General features: G+C 35.6%; 1 protein-coding gene across 1 annotated transcript; it reads right to left on the bottom strand.

Annotated features, from left to right (window-relative positions):
* Positions 1-184: 184 nt before the first annotated feature.
* On the bottom strand, positions 185-21,009 carry LOC131801126 (serine/threonine-protein kinase ATM-like). Its single transcript, XM_059119236.1, has 30 exons — positions 20,492-21,009; positions 20,269-20,436; positions 19,971-20,194; positions 17,112-17,210; positions 16,794-17,039; positions 16,580-16,728; positions 15,543-16,518; positions 15,307-15,484; positions 15,064-15,242; positions 13,350-13,476; positions 12,771-13,292; positions 12,584-12,704; positions 11,950-12,094; positions 11,606-11,887; positions 10,853-11,542; positions 8,196-8,390; positions 7,977-8,130; positions 7,294-7,729; positions 5,591-5,759; positions 5,045-5,533; positions 4,811-4,984; positions 4,618-4,746; positions 4,196-4,558; positions 3,517-4,135; positions 3,299-3,451; positions 1,218-1,579; positions 1,013-1,158; positions 834-940; positions 518-769; positions 185-464 (listed from the first exon to the last, which is right to left on the bottom strand). The coding sequence occupies exons 1-30, from the start codon at positions 20,805-20,807 to the stop codon at positions 283-285; spliced, it is 8,352 nt and encodes a 2,783-aa protein (XP_058975219.1). The 5' UTR covers positions 20,808-21,009; the 3' UTR covers positions 185-282.
* Between the last annotated feature and the right edge of the window lie 537 nt (positions 21,010-21,546).

Below are 21,546 nucleotides of genomic sequence, written 5' to 3'. Positions count from 1 at the left end.
AATAGGAATTGAGGCGGCTGCACCATCCGGATCTTTTCTGGGTCAAAACTACTCGGGTTTGTTGGGTCAAAAGTAGCTATGGGTCTATCTTGCTTCCTTCTCCATGTTACAAACAAATGCACAAAGACATAATACCCTTACCACTATGTGATGTAGGGTAAAAATATGAAAAAGCTGTCTCACAGTTTTTGCAGATTAAATAGTATATATTTTCACACACACATAGTAGTTACATAAAACATATAATATAAAAACAATTAAAAATATAAAAAACAAAATTCTTTACAAATACGGGTCCCAGCCCGAAAACAACATACAAAGATTACGAGTATTAATGGCATCGTTAATCAAACGTTCAACCTGTACCGGTACACTGGATGTTCCAAATATACCATTTTGTTTGCCTTCCAATTTGTTTTGGACAACAATTAAGGCACGTTGAGCTATGTGGTTTTTCTCTTCAGCTAAAATCAAACAGAGGTTACAACAATTACAACTATTACTTTCAAATATTTACTTGTATTGTTATTGTCATTATCATTGATCTGTGGCACAACATTCCATATATACAAGGGGTCATAGAGCAAAACTTCCAATATTGTAGTTATAACATCTTGATGTCTCCGCAAAATCTCCATTGTTGTTTCACAGGATTTTTTGAAAACACCATTGGGGCCACAAATACCCATGGGCGCCAACATATCTCGGGTTAAACGAAAGGGTACCGTCTCCGGAGTGGGCATAATCTTTCCCTGCTCAAAGGCAATGCCTGTAATAAATGAAAAGTGGAATGATTAAAATTGGAAACAAAATCCTATCCTGTTTATCCTTACCAAAGTCAATGTGTATAACTTCGGCCGAATTTTGATCGATTAATATATTTTGTGTGTGACGATCACCCAGGCCCAAGATATAACCCACCATCGATGTTGTGGCCACACTACACATATTACGAAATAAATAAAATGACAACAATTATTTCTAATTCTAAAGATTAAAAACTTTGTCTCACCTATTTATATAAGCCAGACGACGTTCGAACCATATTCCGGGTTTCAAAAATTTCTCATAGAAAAAATAATGAAACACCGGTTGGATATGCTTCGTAATATTAATGTAGGTTTCGTGACGTTTTTCTGGGTTCGATTTTAAATGTGCCTGGGGAAAAATAATATATTTGTATTTAACGTACACCATTGTGATCGTGGAGAACTTACATGAGCTAATTTTCGACAATTCATAACAGTGTAATCCTTTGGACGATATTTTTGATGAGCTTGCGTCAAATACATACCAATTGGTACGGTGTTTTGACACCATTCCAATAAACCGCTGCGCGTTGAGAGCGGTATCACTTTGTAGGTGCGAATCAGAAGTTTACGCTGTACAGCTTTTGGTTCTTGTTGCAACAGATTATTGATCATACAAAATACTTGTTGCATCACAGCGTCTTGGCGCAAATCATCCTTGCCCTTCAGCAATTGTGGTCGTTTAATGCCATCGGAACAGAGGCAAGACAACTTCTTGGGAGCATTTATACCGCCAACCAAACCAACTTGAGATTCCCATTTGACAATGCCTGGAAATATGACATGGTAGTGATAATGGATACGGTTAATAAAATTCCAAATGCAATAATGATTATTGTTGTTGGCGTTTCAGCTTTTCAAAATTTAGTTGTAAAAACTACGGAGATAGACCTTGAATCGCATATAAAAGCGTTTTTAACTTAAATTAAGCCAGCAGAATTCGAGAGATTGTATTTGAAATACCTAGTTAGGCTTGCAGTATCAAAATCTTGAGAGTTACCAAGTCTGAATGGAATCGGATGTTAATTTCGTGTTTTAGGAGCTTCATGGATATTCAAAATTTCGACCTTTTGTGAGGATTTACCAGAAGGAGTGGATCGATATATTCCAGCTTAGCACCAGATCTTGAGTTTATAAAAATATTAGGATGTGTGAAATTTTAAGACAATCAGATTCTTACATCACATTTTATAAGAGCTGTAACTATTCAAATTTTGACCCTTTGTGGGGGAGGTACTTGATGGAGTGGACCGATATTGTCCATTTTCGCACCTGACTTAGCACTGACGCAAATATTAGGATTTGCAAGGTTGAAGCAAAATTGGATTATCGTTTCTCTTTCTTTGTTTTTTTTCTTGAAAATTTCGACCTTTTGTGGGGGAGGTATCGGAAGGACCTTGGGTTAATAAAAATACTGTGATGTGTGTAATTTGAAGTCAATCGGACTCACATTTTATAAGAGTTAAATAGCAATGATGTCAATACCTTTTGACCTTTTGTGGTGGAGTAGTGGACCGATATTGTCCATTTCCGAACTCGATCTAAGTTTGACAGAAATATTACGATGTACCAAGTTTGAATCAAATCTGATACTCCTTTCGAGAGTTATCGTGCGCAGCAGCCAGACAGACAAACGGACGGACGGACATCGCTAGATCGATTCCAAATGTCCTGAAACGGATTTGGTCGAAAGAGAACGTTTAGGCATATGGCTGATAAAAATGTATATCGGGGTCGAGTTCCACAAAATGGAAACGTACGTCCCGAAATTAACTCCATTTGGGCTGATATTAGCCAATATTTGCACAATAAACCTGAAATTTGATTAAGGATATTTGGGAGCTATGTCGAAATATGAACCGATCTTGATAAAAATTTGGCAGAGGTATTTCTGGGCTGTATCTGTTATCTGGTACCAAATATCATTGTTGTGAAGTTATGAATATTACGCATGTGAGGGACTTAAACACTAAATCGGATGAAACATATATATGGGAGCTATTGCTATATCTGAACCGATTTTCGCTAAATTTGATGAACTTATTTCTAGACTGAATTCGGTCGAATGTGCCAAAATTCAGATCATTTAGATTTATATTGGCCATATGGTGCACAATTAACCTGAAATCTGTTGAAGATACATGGGAGCTAAATCTGATCGGATTATCTCCAATTTCAATACGGTTCGTCCTTAGGCCAAACAAATATTGTTTGGAAAATTTCAGCTCAATCGGATAATAAATGCTACCTGGATTTTGTACACAAGGATACATGGACGGACGGACGGATGGACTGACATGCATAAATGGACTCAGAAAATGATTCAATGAAGATCATCAAAAGCAACTATGGGTCTCTCTCGCTTTCCTCTACATGTTACAAACTAATGCACAAAGACATAATACCCTTACCACTATAGGTGTAGAGCAATTTCATAAGCCAACATTTTTAAAATAATTAAAATTTATTTTTTGTGCAAGTTCGCTTACCTTTGATTGTATAATTCATATCGATTCTTACAGGCAAATCAATTGTTGGGCAGTGTATGGCATCGAGACTTTTCATTCGCCTTAGTTTCTCACTTAGAGAAATTGATTGCTCTTTGTTGTCCTTTATTTCGGTATTGGCAAATTCAATTAGGGCTGTGAAATATATGACATATTTTTTAATTATAATGATACATTACCCAATCCAATTTAAAACCTACCCGGTATGACGCTCTCCAATTGCTTAACCGTATTGGCATTTATTTTCGGCTTGGCTTTGGCAATAATCTCCTGAGCAAGTTTCGAACGATAATCGGCTTTGTTTTGTGTGCCATCCATGTACCCGTACACAATGGGATACAATTGATATAGGGTATGATGCGGATGCTCCTGGACACAACGAATCATAATATTCTTAAGAATTTTTATGAATTCATCATGTTTGGAATTTAAACGAGCTGTCATCTGATTGAGGGCACATATAAATTTATAACTGGGTACAGCATCGATGTGTTCTTGTATTGTGGCACGTAGCGTGTCATTTTGTTTATTGGCAAACCACAAATCAATAATACGATAAATAACCGGACTTGATATGGCATTGTCCAAACAGGAAAATTTCATATAATTTTCCACAGCTGTGCACAAATTCGAGGTGACTTTATTCTCAATTTGTGCAATTTCCTGTTCGTCCATGTGGGAAGTTTTCTTCATGAAACTTGCCGCAACACGTTTATCGTGATCCATCGAACGGGGGTTAATGGTGGAAACTGCTTCCCGGTTTAGTTTCATTGTTTGGCGTTTAATTGCAAATTGATCGGAATTGGCATAATTGTTTAACTGCAAAATTCGAGAAGATTCATTATTTAGGAATTGTTATATAAATCAAAGGAGTCTTACTTGGACATATTCCCTATCCGCATATTTGGCAATGATTTCGTAGGCACTTTTCTTACTTTCCGCCTGGCACACTTCAAATTCTTCTAAGGTAAATAAATTTGGAAACTTTTGTAAAATCACGTCCTTGGACTGACTATACTTTCCCAAAACATCCAGCGAGCCCATAAAGTACTTTCTCAAAACATTTTCAAAAGTTTCGGCATTGGTGTCCATCAAATACTGGCCATTTAATTGCATGGCTTTTACACGTTGCAGGCAATATTGGAATTCACGATTTTTGAATATGTGATGCAAAATGGATTTAACCATATCCGATTTACCCGTTTTCATGCATATATCCACGTCTTCGAGTAAGGCACTAATCTGTAATTATCTTGATATATGATAGCTGACTGTAGCATCAACTTTTCTCTACGTCTTACCTTCAACGAAGCACTACTGTTGCTGCACATGTTATTGAGTATGGCCACATAACGTTTGGCAAGATTTATTTCTCCAGCTGCTTTACAATCTCGTATGCATTTTAGCAGGCACTTCTCGACCGGGTCATCCTAGGAATTTGAAAAAATAACTCCAATAATATAAAAAGTAAATTTGTCCAATCCCATTACCAACCTTATAAAATTCTTTAATCTTTCTACTCGCCCTGATGCCAGCCGTTTGAAATAGAGATATCTGATGAGACAATATCAATTCCTTGCTGGAAAATAGGCCATATTCCAAATCACTTGTCTCCAATTGCCATTTTTTGAATATATGATCAACATCCGTTGATTTGGAAAATTGAACCTAAAATACAAACATTTTAATAGTTACATTAAAATACACCAAACAAAAACTTGGTCTCACCAAACAAAAATCTTCGCATTGTTGCAACAATTGTAGCCAAGTCAAATACTTGTAAACACTTTGCAAACATTCCACACTAATCTCCTTGAGGATATTCAAAACACAATGACGCGATTTCTCAATGGCAGCCAAAGTGTTATTCTCCTCCTTATTGTTAAGGCATTTCAAGGCATTGAAATGATGTTTTTCAAATTCATATTCCATATCATTCAGGGTATTGACTTTAGAATGCCCTTCAACGACCGTATCCCAACGACACAAACGCCAACAGATTTCATAATCGACATTTTGTTTTCGATTGTCCGCCGAGGAACAGGCAAGATTAAGCATACCATTTCTTTTGAGCACCTCATTACACATATCTGACGTATCCGTTGTCTCGATCAATATATCAGGCCAATTATTTGTTAAATTCAAATAATCCATGCGTGAAGTTAAGGGATTTATAAATCCAGAAATTGCATCATTGCAACCAATCGCATCATAGGCCTAGAAAACGAGTAATTAGGTAATCATCACATATGAATACACTTTAAGAATACTTACCTTTCTGGCAAGTCTTTGAAACGACTCATTGGAAATTATCTCAACATTTGTCTTATCGCCCAAGGAAATTTGATCCAATGCCCACATTTCCAAATAGATTATGGACAAGAAATAAGCTTGACAGTAATTACAAGCCTCCACAACATTCAAAAGATTTAAAGGCAAATCCCTAGAAAATAAAAAATAAATAAAAAAGAAGATGGGAGGACCTGAAGAGACTTTATTTAAATAATATTGGCAAACAATGCGCAGACACATCGGCGAAATTCACGAAAGGTCCCTATAATGATTCACCCTTATCTGATACGAAAAGTACGACCTATCTTGTAGCGGCGAAGTTACAGAATGTCCCCTCGAGAAGTACAAAATCGCTGCTGAATTAAGAAACCAACTCTTCGGGCCACTTCAATATTCAATAGAAAGCTCTGACAGTTGGTTTGTTCCAGAACTGCAAAAATGTATTTTTTTCCACCATAACCGATTTTCCCTTTATGATATCGAAAATATTGCCAAACTAGGATTTAAAAAGTATCAGTAGATTTTGCCGACAGAATTATACCCTCAGCCAATGTTCAATTATTTAAATACGTTTTGACTTCTGTTATGATTATTCAAATTATTGACCTTCTATGGAGTAAGTTCCGAAGGAATGGGACAATATTATCCATTTCGTATATGGACTACATTGGTTACTTTCTTCACTTTATATGAGATATGTGATAATTTGTAGAAAATGTTAAAATATGCGTGAGTTACCAAATATAGTCGACCGACCCTTGTTGAGGGAGGTACCAGAGGGAACAATCCGATCTGTACCATCTTTATAACAGATCTTGTGTTGATAGAAATGTTGAGATGTACCAAGTCTGAATGGAATCGGATATTAATTTCGCGTTTTATGAGCTTCATAGATATTAAAAATTTTGACTCTTTGTGTGGGATGTACCAGAAGAAGTGGACCGATATATCCCATCTTCACTGCAGATCTTGTGTTAGTAGAAATAATGGGATGTGTGAAATATGGAGAGAACCAGATGATTATTTCGGATTTAGTAATCGTTTTGGTTATTCGAAACTTTGACATAATCAGCATAAAATTCTAAGTCGATTTAACGATGTCCGTCTGTCTGTCTCTCTATCTGTTGAAATCACGATACAGCCGTAGATCTTCAAAATCTATCTCCAGGATGTTTGGTATTGAAAATAAGATATATCGCTTCATGTTTTGATATAGTCGCCATATAATGGTACCTCCCAATATTCGGTGTTTTGATCATTTTTACCACAATTTTTCACGGATTTGTCCAAAACAATGGGTTCTAGCTCCGTTGCCGAAACAAAGTATATATAGGTACACGTTTTCGTATAGACCCCACATAATAGTACCTCCAAATATTTAGTATTTTAATGATTTTGGCCACATTTTTTCACGGATTTGTCTAAAAATGGGCTCCAGCTGCCGTTGCAGAACATTAAATTTTAAGGTCCACGTTTTCCTATAGCGCACAAATAACGATACCCACCGACATTCGGTTTTTTGATAATCCTAGTCACATTTACCCACTAAATTGTTTCCAATTTGGTATTTAAGAAGATTTGGTAGTTGACAATCCTTGAAGTATAAAATTGTCTATAAAGGTTCCCGTCGCCCGGCCGAACTTAATGGTTTTTTACTTATTTTATACGTGCATGTATTTACTCACCACGAATTATTGATGCGAATACATTCACATATATTTAGTATCAAATTCACAATACGTTTCTCTTTGTAAATCATTTTGTTTTCACAGCCAACAAAATCGACTTTGTGTTGCTGCTCAAATGATTCGAAGAAATACTCCAACATAGTAATAATACCAGTCTTGTGATTCTCTCCTTCTTCACAATGTAAAAGTAGCTTAATAAACGGTATTATGGAATGTTCAGCAAAATACAGATCATTTTTCGATAAATCACAAAATTGTAGCCAACTACAATGGTCATAGATTTTTGCAACAAATTGCCGTATAAAATTGTCATAATCCATGTGTTCGCATGACTTAAGGGTGTCACACCAATTTGCAGGTGTTATACTCTCATAAAGATCCATATAATTTTGGGTAACATTTGCTCGAAAAACCATAAACGTTGGGAATTTTTCTGAAATTAAAAAAAAGGTGTAAATACAAATGTATTTCATTTCAGCTGATATGGTCGTTTTTCTGGATATAATAGTCATATTTTCAACGATTTTAAAGTCACATTTCCATTGGTTCTCCTTTGCATGGGACACCATAGTATATTCCCAGTGAAAAAAAAACATTTTTATCCATAATCATATAGTATTATTTAAGGTTAAACATGCGGTCTAAAATAGTTAAATATTAATTCAATATACACTGATTACCCATTAAATCTTGTCCATATTTTGAATTCACCAGATATTGCGCCACATCAATGACATATAAATGTGTATTTGGATTAAACTTGTTCAATAGATGTTCCAGAATTAAGTATATGTTATTATAAAAATTTTCGATTTGTTTGGCACTGTTAGTATCCTGTGAAAAAGATTAAAATTGGTTTAATATAACAAGTGTTTATCACAACCACAATGATTACAAACCTCATCTATTGAATTTTCCACTTCAAAATAGTAAGACATTTGATAAAGATTTAATGGTCCAATCTCCCCCAAACATTTCAAGACTTCCAAATTTAAAGCTTCATCTTCACTTTGGCGTAAAAATTGCAGCAGATGACGAATTAATCGATACAATACATTTTTGTCAGCTTGGACAATGTGTTTGTTGGCTACAATCTAAGTATTCAATTATAATTTGTTGTTTAATATGCGTCGATAAATATAATTAGTATAATACAATTCTAGGAAACGATGACAAAAAGACAGGGTGGGAGGACCTGAAGAGACTTTATTTGAACAAGTAAAAAAAAACATTTAAACATAAAAGTATCTGAATTCAATTCCGTTTGGATAATGCCGTTAAACTTAGACAATTTTTACTTCTAGGATTGTCATTTACCAAATCTTCTTCATTGCCAAATTTGAAACAATTTCGTGGGTAAATATGATTAGGATTATCAAAATACCGAATATCGGTGGGTATCTTTATATGTGCGCTACGGGAAAACGTGGGCCTAAATACTCAAAGTTCTGCCACTGGAGCTAGAACCCATTATTGACTACAAATAACAATTTTCAGACAAATCCGTGAAAGAATGTGTCGAAAATCGTAAAAATACCGAATATCGGGGGGGTATCGTTATATGGCGGCTATACAAAAACGTGTACCTGTATATACTATGTTCCGCACCGAAGCTAGAACCCATTGCGAACTACAAATACCAATTTTTAGACAAAGCCGTGGAAAAATGTGGCAAAAATCATAAAAATACCGAATATAGGGAGGTACCGTTATAAAGAAGTTATGCAAAAACATGGACCTATACATACAATGTTGCTCCACCGGAGCTAGAAACTAGTTTTTACACGAATTCGTGAAAAAATTTGGCGAAAATCATGAAAATACCATATATCGGGGGGTACCGTTATATGGCGGCTATACGAAAACGAGGACCGATATATGTTATTTTCAATACCAACCATTCTAGCCACAATACAAATTGGTGTGCCAAAAATTCGAAATTCGAGAAGGACGCAGCCTGCACTGGTTTGATTCATAACGGCGGAGTTAGACAAGTAGGTGTGTCTGGTCAGTAAAAGAGGTGCATTGTGTTATGTGGGCCTGTGCCACATGCTAGGCTGGTGTTCTGCAAACTGCTGTCAATCCAGGCCCAATACGAATGGAGGCGGCTGTGCCATTCCGATCTTAAATGTGCCAAAACTTCTCGAGTTTGTCGGGACAGCTCTCGCTTTTCACTGCAATGGAAAGGCTATAGGCTCCGAGTACGGTATTCATTCAGCCCTGCTTGATAGGCCTTTTGATATAGACGCTCTTTCTTATCTCTCTCATGAGGGTTTTTCCTTATGTGCCTGACCGGAGGTTTCCTATCTACCAAATGGTTCTGTTTATAACAGTCATGCAGGTATTTCATGGACTGCATTTTTCATCATGTAGAGAGGGTCGACAGTTGTTGCGGTTCTAAGGACGGCGTTCTGGCACATCGGAATATTTTTCCACTAGCACTAACTTTGACAGATCACGTGGGAGCTGCATAGTTTACCATAGACCGGCCTACCTCGTTGAAAGTGATCAAGAAGGTTTCCTTATCATCTGCACTGCCCATATGAGCCTGGCAAGAGACTTGAGAATCTTATTGCAGATTACTCGTCCGCGTGATTTGAAAAGGCTACCAAATATGACCCCTAAGACCTGTTGTTTCACCATTCCCAACGTTGTAACGGCTGAGCCGGTTCCGATTTCCGCAGACTTTTTAGTGCTTCGACAACTTATCCTCAGCATTGCCTTTTCTTGCTTTGTAGGGTGGTACCTCCGATGTTGACACCTCAGAGACCTTTTTAATTGGCTTCTCTTTTCCAGTCTCCTTTGATACCACCTTTCCAGATTAGAAGGGGTTTCTCGCTGTCAACTCCTTTTTTTGCCTCGACTGGTTAAACCCATGTCCTTAGTGTTGCGTTAAGATATGTTCTCTCTGAAATTCCTAAAGAACTTCAGGTTCGTTCTGATAAACTGCAACTCCGTATTAGTGATCTTTGATGAGTCAAAACCTACATATGTGCACAGTAATTTACTGCTTACCGATATGCCTTTATACTGTGAGAACTCAGCGACACTTCGATTTGATCAATGGACACGCTGCTCTGGGCCACCTCAATTAGCATTTAGTAATTTTTCTGCCATACGACATTGTTATGGCCATGACATAGCTTCCGTACTATGGCTAGGACTCGGTAACTAAACTTGATATTCGTTGTGGCGCTCAGGTATAAATAAAGCTCCGTTAGAATACAGTCAGCACTCTGACTGCAAACCTGTAAACTGATGGACACCAGCGCATGTGGGGTCCAGCACAGAAGTTAGCCTATTCTGGGGGCGCCGAAACATCACATCATCTTTATAAGAATATTTAAGCCGAGACTCGACCCTACCCCCTCTCCCAGCCCTGTTTACTGTTCACGACTCCCTATTCAATTCACAGATATACTGTATGGGTAGCTACTGGGCTACGCTCCTTCTAGGACGAAAACCGTTTAAAATTTTGATTTTCTCTCAGAGACAAAGTTCTTGTTAAGCATTTCTAAATAAATTCTTCCGAAAAAGTTTCGTATCATGTACTCACATGTTGTTGTAAAAATTTAAATGAATCCAGCGTATAATTGGTATTCTCCATAAATATATCCAAATATTTTTTCCAACAATCGGCATCTTCATTGTCATCATCTGCTATATTTTCACTTAAGGTCTCCAATAATTTATTAATGTTGTTGAAGTTTTCATTGTTTGCAAATATATTTAGCATATAGTGTTTATCCGATATTGCCTCCTTATAGTTGCTTATCAAATGTTCACATATGGATGTAATTTTGGTTTGCTCATCAATGCTATTGCTGCGTTTGTGGGTGTAGACCAGAGATTTACAAATAAAACTTAAATGCTTCTGCATAAACGAATTGATATTTTCAATATCGATTATTTTTGTGGTGAGTTTTTCCAAACCGGTTAAGGCCACTTTTCTAAGACTCTGTGTTGTATCCGCTGCTGTTTCAATACAATGCAGACAATAATAGATAATGTCATGTAGAAAATAAAAACATAAATGTTGTGGCAGCGTTGCTGATCGGGCACCAAGTGTGTCCAAAACCATATCGGATAGTTTGTAAAATTTATAAAATTGTTTCAAAGAATCCATGGGATAAATGCATTGGCTGCAATTCCTTTTGAGGGCACCAAATGTTTTCACCAAACGCAGAGAGTGTTTGCTTATGTAATTTAAGAGAAGTTCGGGTTTAACCTCTCCTGGGTTGCTATTCTGTAGGGAAATTAATATTGATGATATAATGAATTTTGTGGAAAGATATCACACTCTTCTTACAATGTAGACATTTAAAGCCGATCTGAGACATTTGTTGTTGATGTTGTACCATTTTGGTGTTTGCAAAAACATTGGAAACCCTGCCAATAGCTTTGAATCGCCATCATCATGCAAAGCATCGAACAAGGCATACACTACTTTCCAGGTATTGTTATCACTTTTTGTTTTACTAAAATCTAGTTTTAATTTCAACATATTTTGTACATATTTTTTCAGCTCGTTATTTTCATTGGCAGGACATTGAGCAACCAATATAAAGAAGTTTATAATTGGCATAGCCATCTGAAATGGAAAATATTCATTTAAATTTTTATGATTTAAGTTATATATCGGTTAAGGAAAACCTTTAATAGCTCTTGCATGTCTCCAAATTGTTCCAAATTCTTGATTTCATCCGACTTGTTGTAGAGCAAAAGACAGGTGGTAATTAAATCAATATTATCACTGAGAAAATCGTTTTTGGTTTTATAGCAGAGATAAAAAGGAAATCTACAAAAACATAGAGACGTATGATTATTAAAGTTTATTAACATTTGTAGGGGAATCTGAATACACTCCACCATTTGGAACGAATTTGGATTTTTCAAACAAAAACCGTTGAAAATTGGAACTTGAACACATTCGCTGTATAATGTAGCTAAAATCATCAAAATACCGAATATCGGGAGGTACCGTTGTATGGGGGATATACCAAAATGTGAAACATAATATACATTTGAGTAACATTTTATGAACCTACTTCATTTCGTTCGGAAGCTAAAATGATTTCCACAGACGGACGGACATCGCAAAATCGCCAAAATGTATGTTTTGAGGTTTTACAATCGGAATGACAAACTAAATATATCCACCACAATATGGAGGAGGGTATAACAATGATTTTTCAAAACTTGTTAAAGAACGTTTTTAAAAAACATTTTTAAAAAACATTTAGGTCAAAAATTTTACAGAATTCCAATACTAAAATTTCAAAATTACTTTAATATAGGAAATGATTTTGATATCCATGTATGTATGGCATTCGGAATGTTTGTTTTCAGTAGCTCAGTCGTCGATGTTTTGTAGAACGCAGCAATCCGATGATACTCTATGAAATCAGCTGAAATTCAAAAATGAAAGACTTTAAATTTTGGTATTCTTTTTTGAAAAATAAATACATACTTACCTTCTGTGAACTTGTAAAATGCGCAGACATGTGATAACTCTTGCAAAGCATTGCTACGATGATAACAACTAAATGCCAAAATGCCCACCAACAATTGGACATTTAATGACTTGGCATTTTGCAACTGATCGGCACTTTCGGCTTGTGTTGGCGCCACTTGTAGTTTCTTCCATTTAATCAACTCATAGATATTATCACAGAAATCATAATATAAATCTATATCACATTTTGTATTTTTCAACCAGTTAATATCCATTAAGGCAGTGATGGTATTAATCGCAGCATATTGTATATCCAACGATGGAAATGGTAGAAAATTTACAATGGAAAAACATAAATTTCGAAAATTATCCTGAACATAGATATTACGACAATCACGAGCAATGTAACAAATACTGTTGATGATTTTGGCAGTCATTTTTGTGGAGTATGATTTTCTAAAGGCGATTTTAAACAAAGAATACATGGCCAACAGCATATCGTCCAGACAGTCTTCATAGAGTTGTATATAGACAAATATATCTAAAACAAAAGATATATTTATTTTGTGGTAAAACAATTAAGCTTTTTTTAATTTACCTGGTATAATTTCCAAAATTGAATTCATTATTTCGATATTGGAGTAATACAATTTAAATGTTGTTTTCAATTTGTTAACAAACCATGATCCAATGTTGACATAGCGAGACTTCTGCCTACAGAATATCTAAAAGGAGAGATTAATGATTTATGTATGGATTTTTGATTTTATGATGATCAAAGTCTGAGGTGTATCTGATAACTGGTACCAAATACAAAAACTGCAACAAAGTCAAAAGCCATAATTTTTACATTTTTTTACATCAAATTTTAGAATAAGTTTAGTTTTGTTCGAATTGGTCACCTTTGGCACGATTTATGGCCTTCAAACGGACAATGAAGCCGTCACACGCTGCCCGAATGTTTCTCTGCGGTATTATATGTGTGTGAAATGTTAATAAAACCAGACGCTTATTTCGGATTTTATGATCGTTTTGATTATTTAAAACTTTGGCCCTTTGTGGGGGAAGTACCAGAAGGAATGATCTGATCTCTACCATCTCTATAACAGATTGTGTGTTGATGGAAATATTGAGATGTGTCAAGTCTGAATGGAATCGGATGTTAATTTCCCGTTTTATCAGCTTCATGAAAATTCAAAATTTTGACCCTTTGTAGGGGAGGTCCCAGAAGGACTTGACTCATATATCCCATCTTCACAGCAGATCTTGTGTTAGTAGAAATAATGGGATGTGTGTAATTTGAAGAGAGCCGAATGCTATTTTCAGATTTTATGATCGTTTTGTTTATTTAAAACTTTGACCATTTGTGGAAGAGGTACCAAAAGGAATGTTTCGATCTCTACCATCTCTATAACGGATTGTGTGTTGATGGAAATATTGAAATGTGGCAAGTCTGGATGGAATCGGATGTTAATTTCGTGTTTTATGAGCTTCATAAATATTCAAAATTTTGACCCCTTGTGGGGGAGGTACCAGAAGGAGTGGACCGATATATTTCATCTTCACACCAGACCTTGGATTAATAAAAATATTGTGATGTGCTTAATTTGAAGACAATCGGACACTTACATCACATTTTGTAAGAGTTATAATTATTCAAAATGTTGACCATTTGTGGGGGAGGTACTTGATGGAGTGGCCCCATATTGTATTTTTCTCACCTGATCTAGCACTGATGCAAATATTACGATTTGCAAAGTTGGAGCAATATCGGATTATCCTTTCTCTCTCTGTGCAATAAAATATTTTCTTTGAAAATTTTAACATTTTGTGGAGGTACCAGAAGAAGTGCACAGATATTGCTCATCGATGTACCAAGTTTTTCGGATACTCCCTTCGAGAGATATCGTCAACGGGCGGACATTGCTAGATCGACTCCAAATGTCCTGAGGATATAATTAAAAAATTCGAACATTTACTCTGTCACTGTCCAATTCTCATCACTGCGAGACACAGGCTCGTGAGAGAGCAAATAACACACGATCTGTCATTATCTAACACAGAGCCTGTAGTAAGTCTTCAACTAGCCAGATAATTTAAGTGGCTAAAGACATCACGAAGAACGTGGACTACCATTTAATTAACATATTATTTCTCCAGTCTCTAATCATTTTCTCTTTTTCCAATTTAGGATGAATTCAATGGTACAACGGGTCTCAGAGTGGAGCGGTTACCAACCGCGCGTCCAAATCGCCGTTTTCCATAAAAAAAAAAATAACTTGTATTTATACATAATACTGCCAAGTACGTACCTTTGTCAATTGCAAAATGATTGCGGTTTGAGTTTTTGTATTAAAATTGTATTTTGCCACATATTCAAAAGCCTCCCTCCAATGGCTTGAGCTGGCACACAAATTTGCCAACAAACATAGAATTTTGTCAGCTATTGAAGTCCAGTTATCGAATTCCGTTTGTGTGGTTGAATTTTTTGCTAGAAAAGAGAATTTACATTTCAATATTTTGATACATAAACAACGTGCGCATACAAAACATACCACAAATTTTCAAAGATGTACCCAAAAATTGAATCATTTCCTCAATCGGCTGTTTCTCCAAATACTGCAGGAGAGTAACATTGCTGGTAAAACATTCAATAATATATTCCAATAGATTGAGGATTTCACTCAGTGTCGAACGTTCTATTGCTGTTGAGGAGTTATTTTTGAATTGTAGCTACAAAAACAAAGAGTTGTTATTGGGAGTGATAATTAAAAAATGGCATTTAAAATACCTCCAAGTGACTCAAAAAGAAGCCAATACGCTTGATAAGTGGACACTGCATAAACGAGTTGTCATCAAAGACACCATGCTCCAAAAGCGATTTCATAAGCATCGCTATTTTCTGTAATGATGTTAAATCTTCGAGGATATCCTTGCAGCTTGTTCCCTGAGTTGTTTCAAAATTTACAGTACGCATTAGCAGTTCATAATTGCATTGGAATAGACAATTCGCTGGTGATTGCAAACACTTTAAATTTGTCTTTTGCTCATGTGATTGTAAAGCTTTGGCATGACTTTCTAAACATAAAAATTTTCGTATATATTTAAATTGTAGATTTTGTAAGTTATCATTTAAAATGGAACCTTCGGCAGTGGACTTAGGTTTTAGTGATGCTTCATTGAGAAAATTTATGACAGCTATGGCACATGTATCGGCTATTAATTGGGGTTTTATTGGTTCTATATGCAGTAGTATGCTCTTGGCTTCATTTCTATCCTTATCACCATATAGCCATGAAATACACTGACCAACAAGATTAGATGTTTTGTCCAAACCAATATGGTCGGCATTTTTGAAAATTTCTTTTAGTGTTTGTACACATTCGGTTCTCCTCAAAGCAGCATTCGTTATAAAGGAATTAATTAGGGTTGTACAACAATCGACGGACAATTTTCGATGCAAAATAAGTTTCTGTAAAAGCTTTTGTTTTTCAGCAATGACATCTGAACACGACGATGTATCATTTATTAGAGTCTTTTTTATTTGCAGCCATTCTTCGTGGCAATAATTATCGGGAATAGATTTTGTGGCTACAAATTCCTTTTCTTTGATTAACAATTTAGTTACCAACAGACGAATGCATTGCATGTTTCTTCCATTAGAATAATCCTCTAGAATGTTTAATGTTAATTTCAGCAATTGCTGATAATTTGCCACATTTACAATGGTATCGACTGCAGTAACAAGTTCTGCCAATATTGCTAACCTAAAGGTGTAATATGAATTAATATAACTTTTTTTGGAAAAATTATGGGAAAAGTAATTACCAAATATCATTATATTTCAGTTTTTGGGGCTGTACTAAATCCAATAAAATTTCAATCTTGTCTGCGGGCCTTGATATTTTGGATTTTTGTTCGGATGGATCCTTATCAGAATTTCCATCATTGGTATTGTTTTCAATTTCCCACAAAAACTTGAGTAACAAATCAAAATTAAGTTTTCAATTAGCTCAATGTAAACCATTTATTAACTACTTACCAAATACATTACTAGGGCAGACATTTTTACAAATACCTCCAGACTTTTATCACTGTGCTGAGAACGACTTAACTGATAGTGACTACTCTTACGTTCCTTTATTTCAATTTCGATTAATGTCTTAAGTTTTCTTATCGTCTTCGTCCATGTATTGTGGAGGGTAATGTTAATGGTGTTGGTATCACCCTGATGTATATAAGGATATAAGGCTTGCAGTGATATCAGTATAGATTTAAAAAGTAATTCCTAAAATTTGGAGAAAACAAACTCATTTATTTCCGCTGTGGATGTGAGATTTTTTTTATTTTTTTGAAATACCTTTGTCTCAGCCTTCATATTGTATTGATAAAATCCAATAATAATGGGCAAAACAACTTGGAAATCGGTACATATAATATTGTGATAGTCAACAGAGTGCTAAAATTGAAAAGGGGATTTATTTATCAGTCGCTGTTTTATTTATTATAAAATTATTGAAAATTCTGGCCAAACAGGCATCAACAAAATATTTAACATACAAACCATGATACAAACCTAGCCTTGTCAAAAAAGGATTTTTTGTTGTTGCAAAAAAGTTAGTTTTTTTAATAAAAATGTTCTGGTAATTTTTTGAATTCGCAACAATGTTAAATTTCTTTCATCCTTAACAATTTGTATCACTTTGTCCTCTTGTCTTTATCGTACCCTTTAAGTATGAAGTCTCCAAAATCTCTCTTGCAGCTCTTCACGCAGATATTCGACTATAAATTAGACCATTCCAAATCATTTTGAAAAATAACGAATGGAGTGACCTTTATGATAAAGACGGCTATATGATCTTGGACGGGGAACGTGAACGCATATGGCGTTCGAAACGTCATCCCATTTCTCCACCACTCTACTGTTGCTTTCTAATTTTTAATTAGGTTTTTGCTTTCCTAAGTATTTTTTTCTATTATTATGACTTTTTAACGAAACCAAGGTTTTATCTTCCTTTTAAGGATATCCGATTTTGAACATCCCTTTTTATACCCTACACAACATAGTGGTAAGGGAATTATGTCTATGTGTATTTGTTTGTAACATAAAGAAAGAAGCGAGATAGACCCATAGTTACTTTTGTGGATCACTTTCTGAGTCGATTTATGCATGTCAGTCCGTCTGTTCGTCCGTCCGTCTGTCCATGTATTCTTGTGAACAAAATGTAGGTTGCATTTTATATCCGATTGAGATGAAATTTTCCAAATAATCGGATCAGATTAAAATATAGCTCCCATATATCTTCAACCGATTTCGGGTTAATTGTGCACCAAATGGCCAATATCAGTCCAAATGAAGGAATGAATGAAAGAAATTTGGTAAATCCCACCGAATTCAGTGTTCTACACAAGTAAATCAAATTTGGTGTAAATCGGTTCAGATATAGTTATAGCTCCCATACATATGTTTTATCCGATTTGGGCTTTACAGTCCCTCACAAGCGTAATATGCACTCCACGACAATGATCTTTGGTACCAGATATCAGGTACCGCTCTGAAATAAGTCTATCAAATTTTATCAAGATCGGTTCAGACTTGGATGTACCTCCCATATATATCTTCAACCGATTTCGGGTGAATTGTGCACCAAATGGCCAATATGAGTCCAAATGACCTGAATTTTGGCACATCCGACCGAATTCAGTCTAGAAGCAAGTATATCGAATCCGGAGAAAATCGGATTTTATCCGATTTGAGCTTTGAAATCTCTCACATTCGTAATATGCATTCGACAACTATGATATTTGGTACCATATATCAGATACAGCCCAGAAATACCTCTACCATTTTCGGGTTAATTGTGCACCAAATGGCCAATATCAGTCCAAATGACTTGAATTTTGGTACATCCGACCGAATTCAGTCTATAAGCAAGTACATCGATTTCGATTTTAGATATAGCTATAGCTCCCATATATATATATTTCATCCGATTTGGTCTTTAAGTCGCTCACATTCGTAATATGCATTCGACAACAATGATATTTGGTACCAGATAGAGATCGGAAATGTTGATAGGTTCAAATAAATTCTTTTGTTACGATCTTCATATGCATATAGTCGGCCCGCCCGACTTTTGACTTTTCCTCACTGGTTTCTCGTTCAATCTGTTGACCATTAATGTAAGTCGAAGTGGGCTGCCGAAAATCATCACAACTTTTCGCAAATCCGGCAGTATCTTCTTTTCTCCCACTTCGAGAATTCAACCTTCAGGTGGCTACAACTGTGTAAATGTCTCGAAAAAATAAAAAAGCAAAAATGCTTACTGGGAAAAAGAGGCACTCTTTGTGTTGTTCATTGTAATTTAGTTCCAAATGCGTGTAAATGCCCTCCATAGTACACGGAGGGATATACAAATTGAGCATCTGACTTCCATATCTATACATTATTTTTATGGTTCTCGAGCGAGTTAGATCAGTATTCAATAGAAACAGAATAGCGTAATAGAGTCATTAATCTTCCACCTTTCCATTTACATTTTTGGTGCGATCCTCCCCTCGTTACGGTTTAAAGCCACAACGGTTATGGGAACGACAGCAACATATTCTGTACGGAGCTGCAATTGAGTGTTGTTTTACAAATTATGATGGAATTCCGCACTCGATGATAAACCTACAACAGTTTGTAGCCTCCAACACTTTATTTACGAAAAGTTGGTAGCGATCACTGTATGGGACTTTTGGCACGCTTTCAGAAGTTAAATAGGCCAGAGACAAATGTCCTAACATGTTCCGCTGATTTGGACATATTTGGTGTGTTTTGTTGCAATCCAATGGACGGATGTCTCGATAAATTTCAGACAATTTCTTTTATAAATGTTAAAGAAATTTTAATATTTTGTAGATTGTTTCCGCAGAAATGTAATTTTGTTTGATTTATTTTCACGTGTCTCATCGGACTTAGGACTGGAATCACTGTATTGTTCATAACAGCAAATGGCTTTCAATCCGGTTCTTAACAACCATAAATATATATGATTTTATCAACAAGTTGTTAGCTTATGCAATATGCGATATGGGGGTTTCTCCAAATAGAGGTCTTAGAACATAAATTACACGAAATTTTAATGTAAATTAAAGCGCTGAGTAAAGAGCCCTTCTAATACCATATATATCTTTCGAAATTTGCTAAAAGCTAGAGACTTTGAGATCTTTGTACCTGAGAAATCATTAGAAAATACAAATTGATGACTTCGGACTTTTGACCATCTTTTATGGCTCTGTTCGCAAACTCATGGATTTCTGGAAAATAGGCAATAACATCTGCACTCATTTGGACATATTCATGGGATAGTTCAATTGTTTTTGTTATGGTCTTTAGGGATGCAAAGCGAAATAGGTCGTCAGTACCTTTATTGGTTTCAAAAAGGTACGAAAGTATGACTGCAATTAACAAACAAAAATAACAGAACATTTATATCCGAGAAATAAAGGCTCATAATTTTTCCATTACTTACGACTGAATTCATTGACCTTCATATCTCTAATGTAGACAGCAGACTTAAATAATCCCTGATTCAAAATGCATAGGAAAATGTCATTGAAATAGAGTACTGCAACACGACTCTTGAAACCTTCTTGAAATCCATTGAACAGTGTGGCCTTGTTAAACAAATGCTCAGGATCTTAAAAAATAAATAGTTAAATCATTAATCTTATCAGTAGTATGTCATAAAATACCTTCCAGATTGTAGTTAATTAACTTGTTGACAATGGAACTGTAGAGATAGTTCTTATTAAGCAATGGCGCCTGGCTCTTTGTGTCCTTGGATTCGTCCACCTTAATTGCATGTTTGATGGTTGCATCAACAACACTATTGAATATTGTAGTCCAAGAGACATTGGTCTCATCCCGTTTTGGCAATTTGGCGAAGAGTTCGTTTTTGGAGGAACCCAAGTGATTCTCCAATTGTTCGGCGGCTTTATTACGTGTAGTCACTTTCTCGGAACGCAATTCAGCACATAGTTGGTTTATTAAACACACAATACTGGACATAATGTTTAAACGAACGAAACAAAACCCCTGCGGACATAAAATACGGATATAATATTATAAGGACTTAAAAACCCGCGAACAATTATTTCTCCAAAGGAATTTTAAAAGCGTTCCAAACGATGCGAATTAAAAGACGAGACAGAATGATCGATAAAAAATAAGCAACAGAATGACAGACCAGACAAAGAATGCAAATGATTTTCTCAGTGGCGGCTTGCGAATATTTTTGCCAACTGGGGACAAAATTCCATTGCATTCACCGACATAGACAAGTTATTATTGATCAGCTGATCTTCTTTCAATTGTCAAAATGGACGGCAATAAATTCATAATTACAGTCCATCAATTTGGCTTGGACCTGTTAAATTCGAATTGGACCAAATACTGCGGACCCTTCGTAACTGAATGTTATATTTGTTCCAGTAAGACCGTTTGGATAATGCTAATAAAGTGGCTGAGGCCATACCTAAACGGGAATCCCTATAGACAATTTTAAACTTCAAGGATTGTCATCTGTCAAATCAAATGATAAAATTTCGTGGGTAAATGTGACTTGGATTATCAAAATGCCGAATATCGGTGGGTATCGATGTGCGCTATAGGAAAACGTGGACCTAAATATTCGGAGGTACCATAATGTAGAGGCTATACGAAAACTTTAGACTATATATACTATGTTCCGCCACAGGAGTTAGAACCCATTATGAACTACAAATACCAATTTTTAAACAAAAATCAT

Source organism: Musca domestica, unplaced genomic scaffold, assembly GCF_030504385.1.
Source record: "Musca domestica strain aabys unplaced genomic scaffold, Musca_domestica.polishedcontigs.V.1.1 14, whole genome shotgun sequence".
NCBI classification, from domain to species: Eukaryota; Metazoa; Arthropoda; class Insecta; order Diptera; family Muscidae; genus Musca; species Musca domestica.
This window is presented reverse-complemented; position numbering and strand designations above follow the sequence as displayed.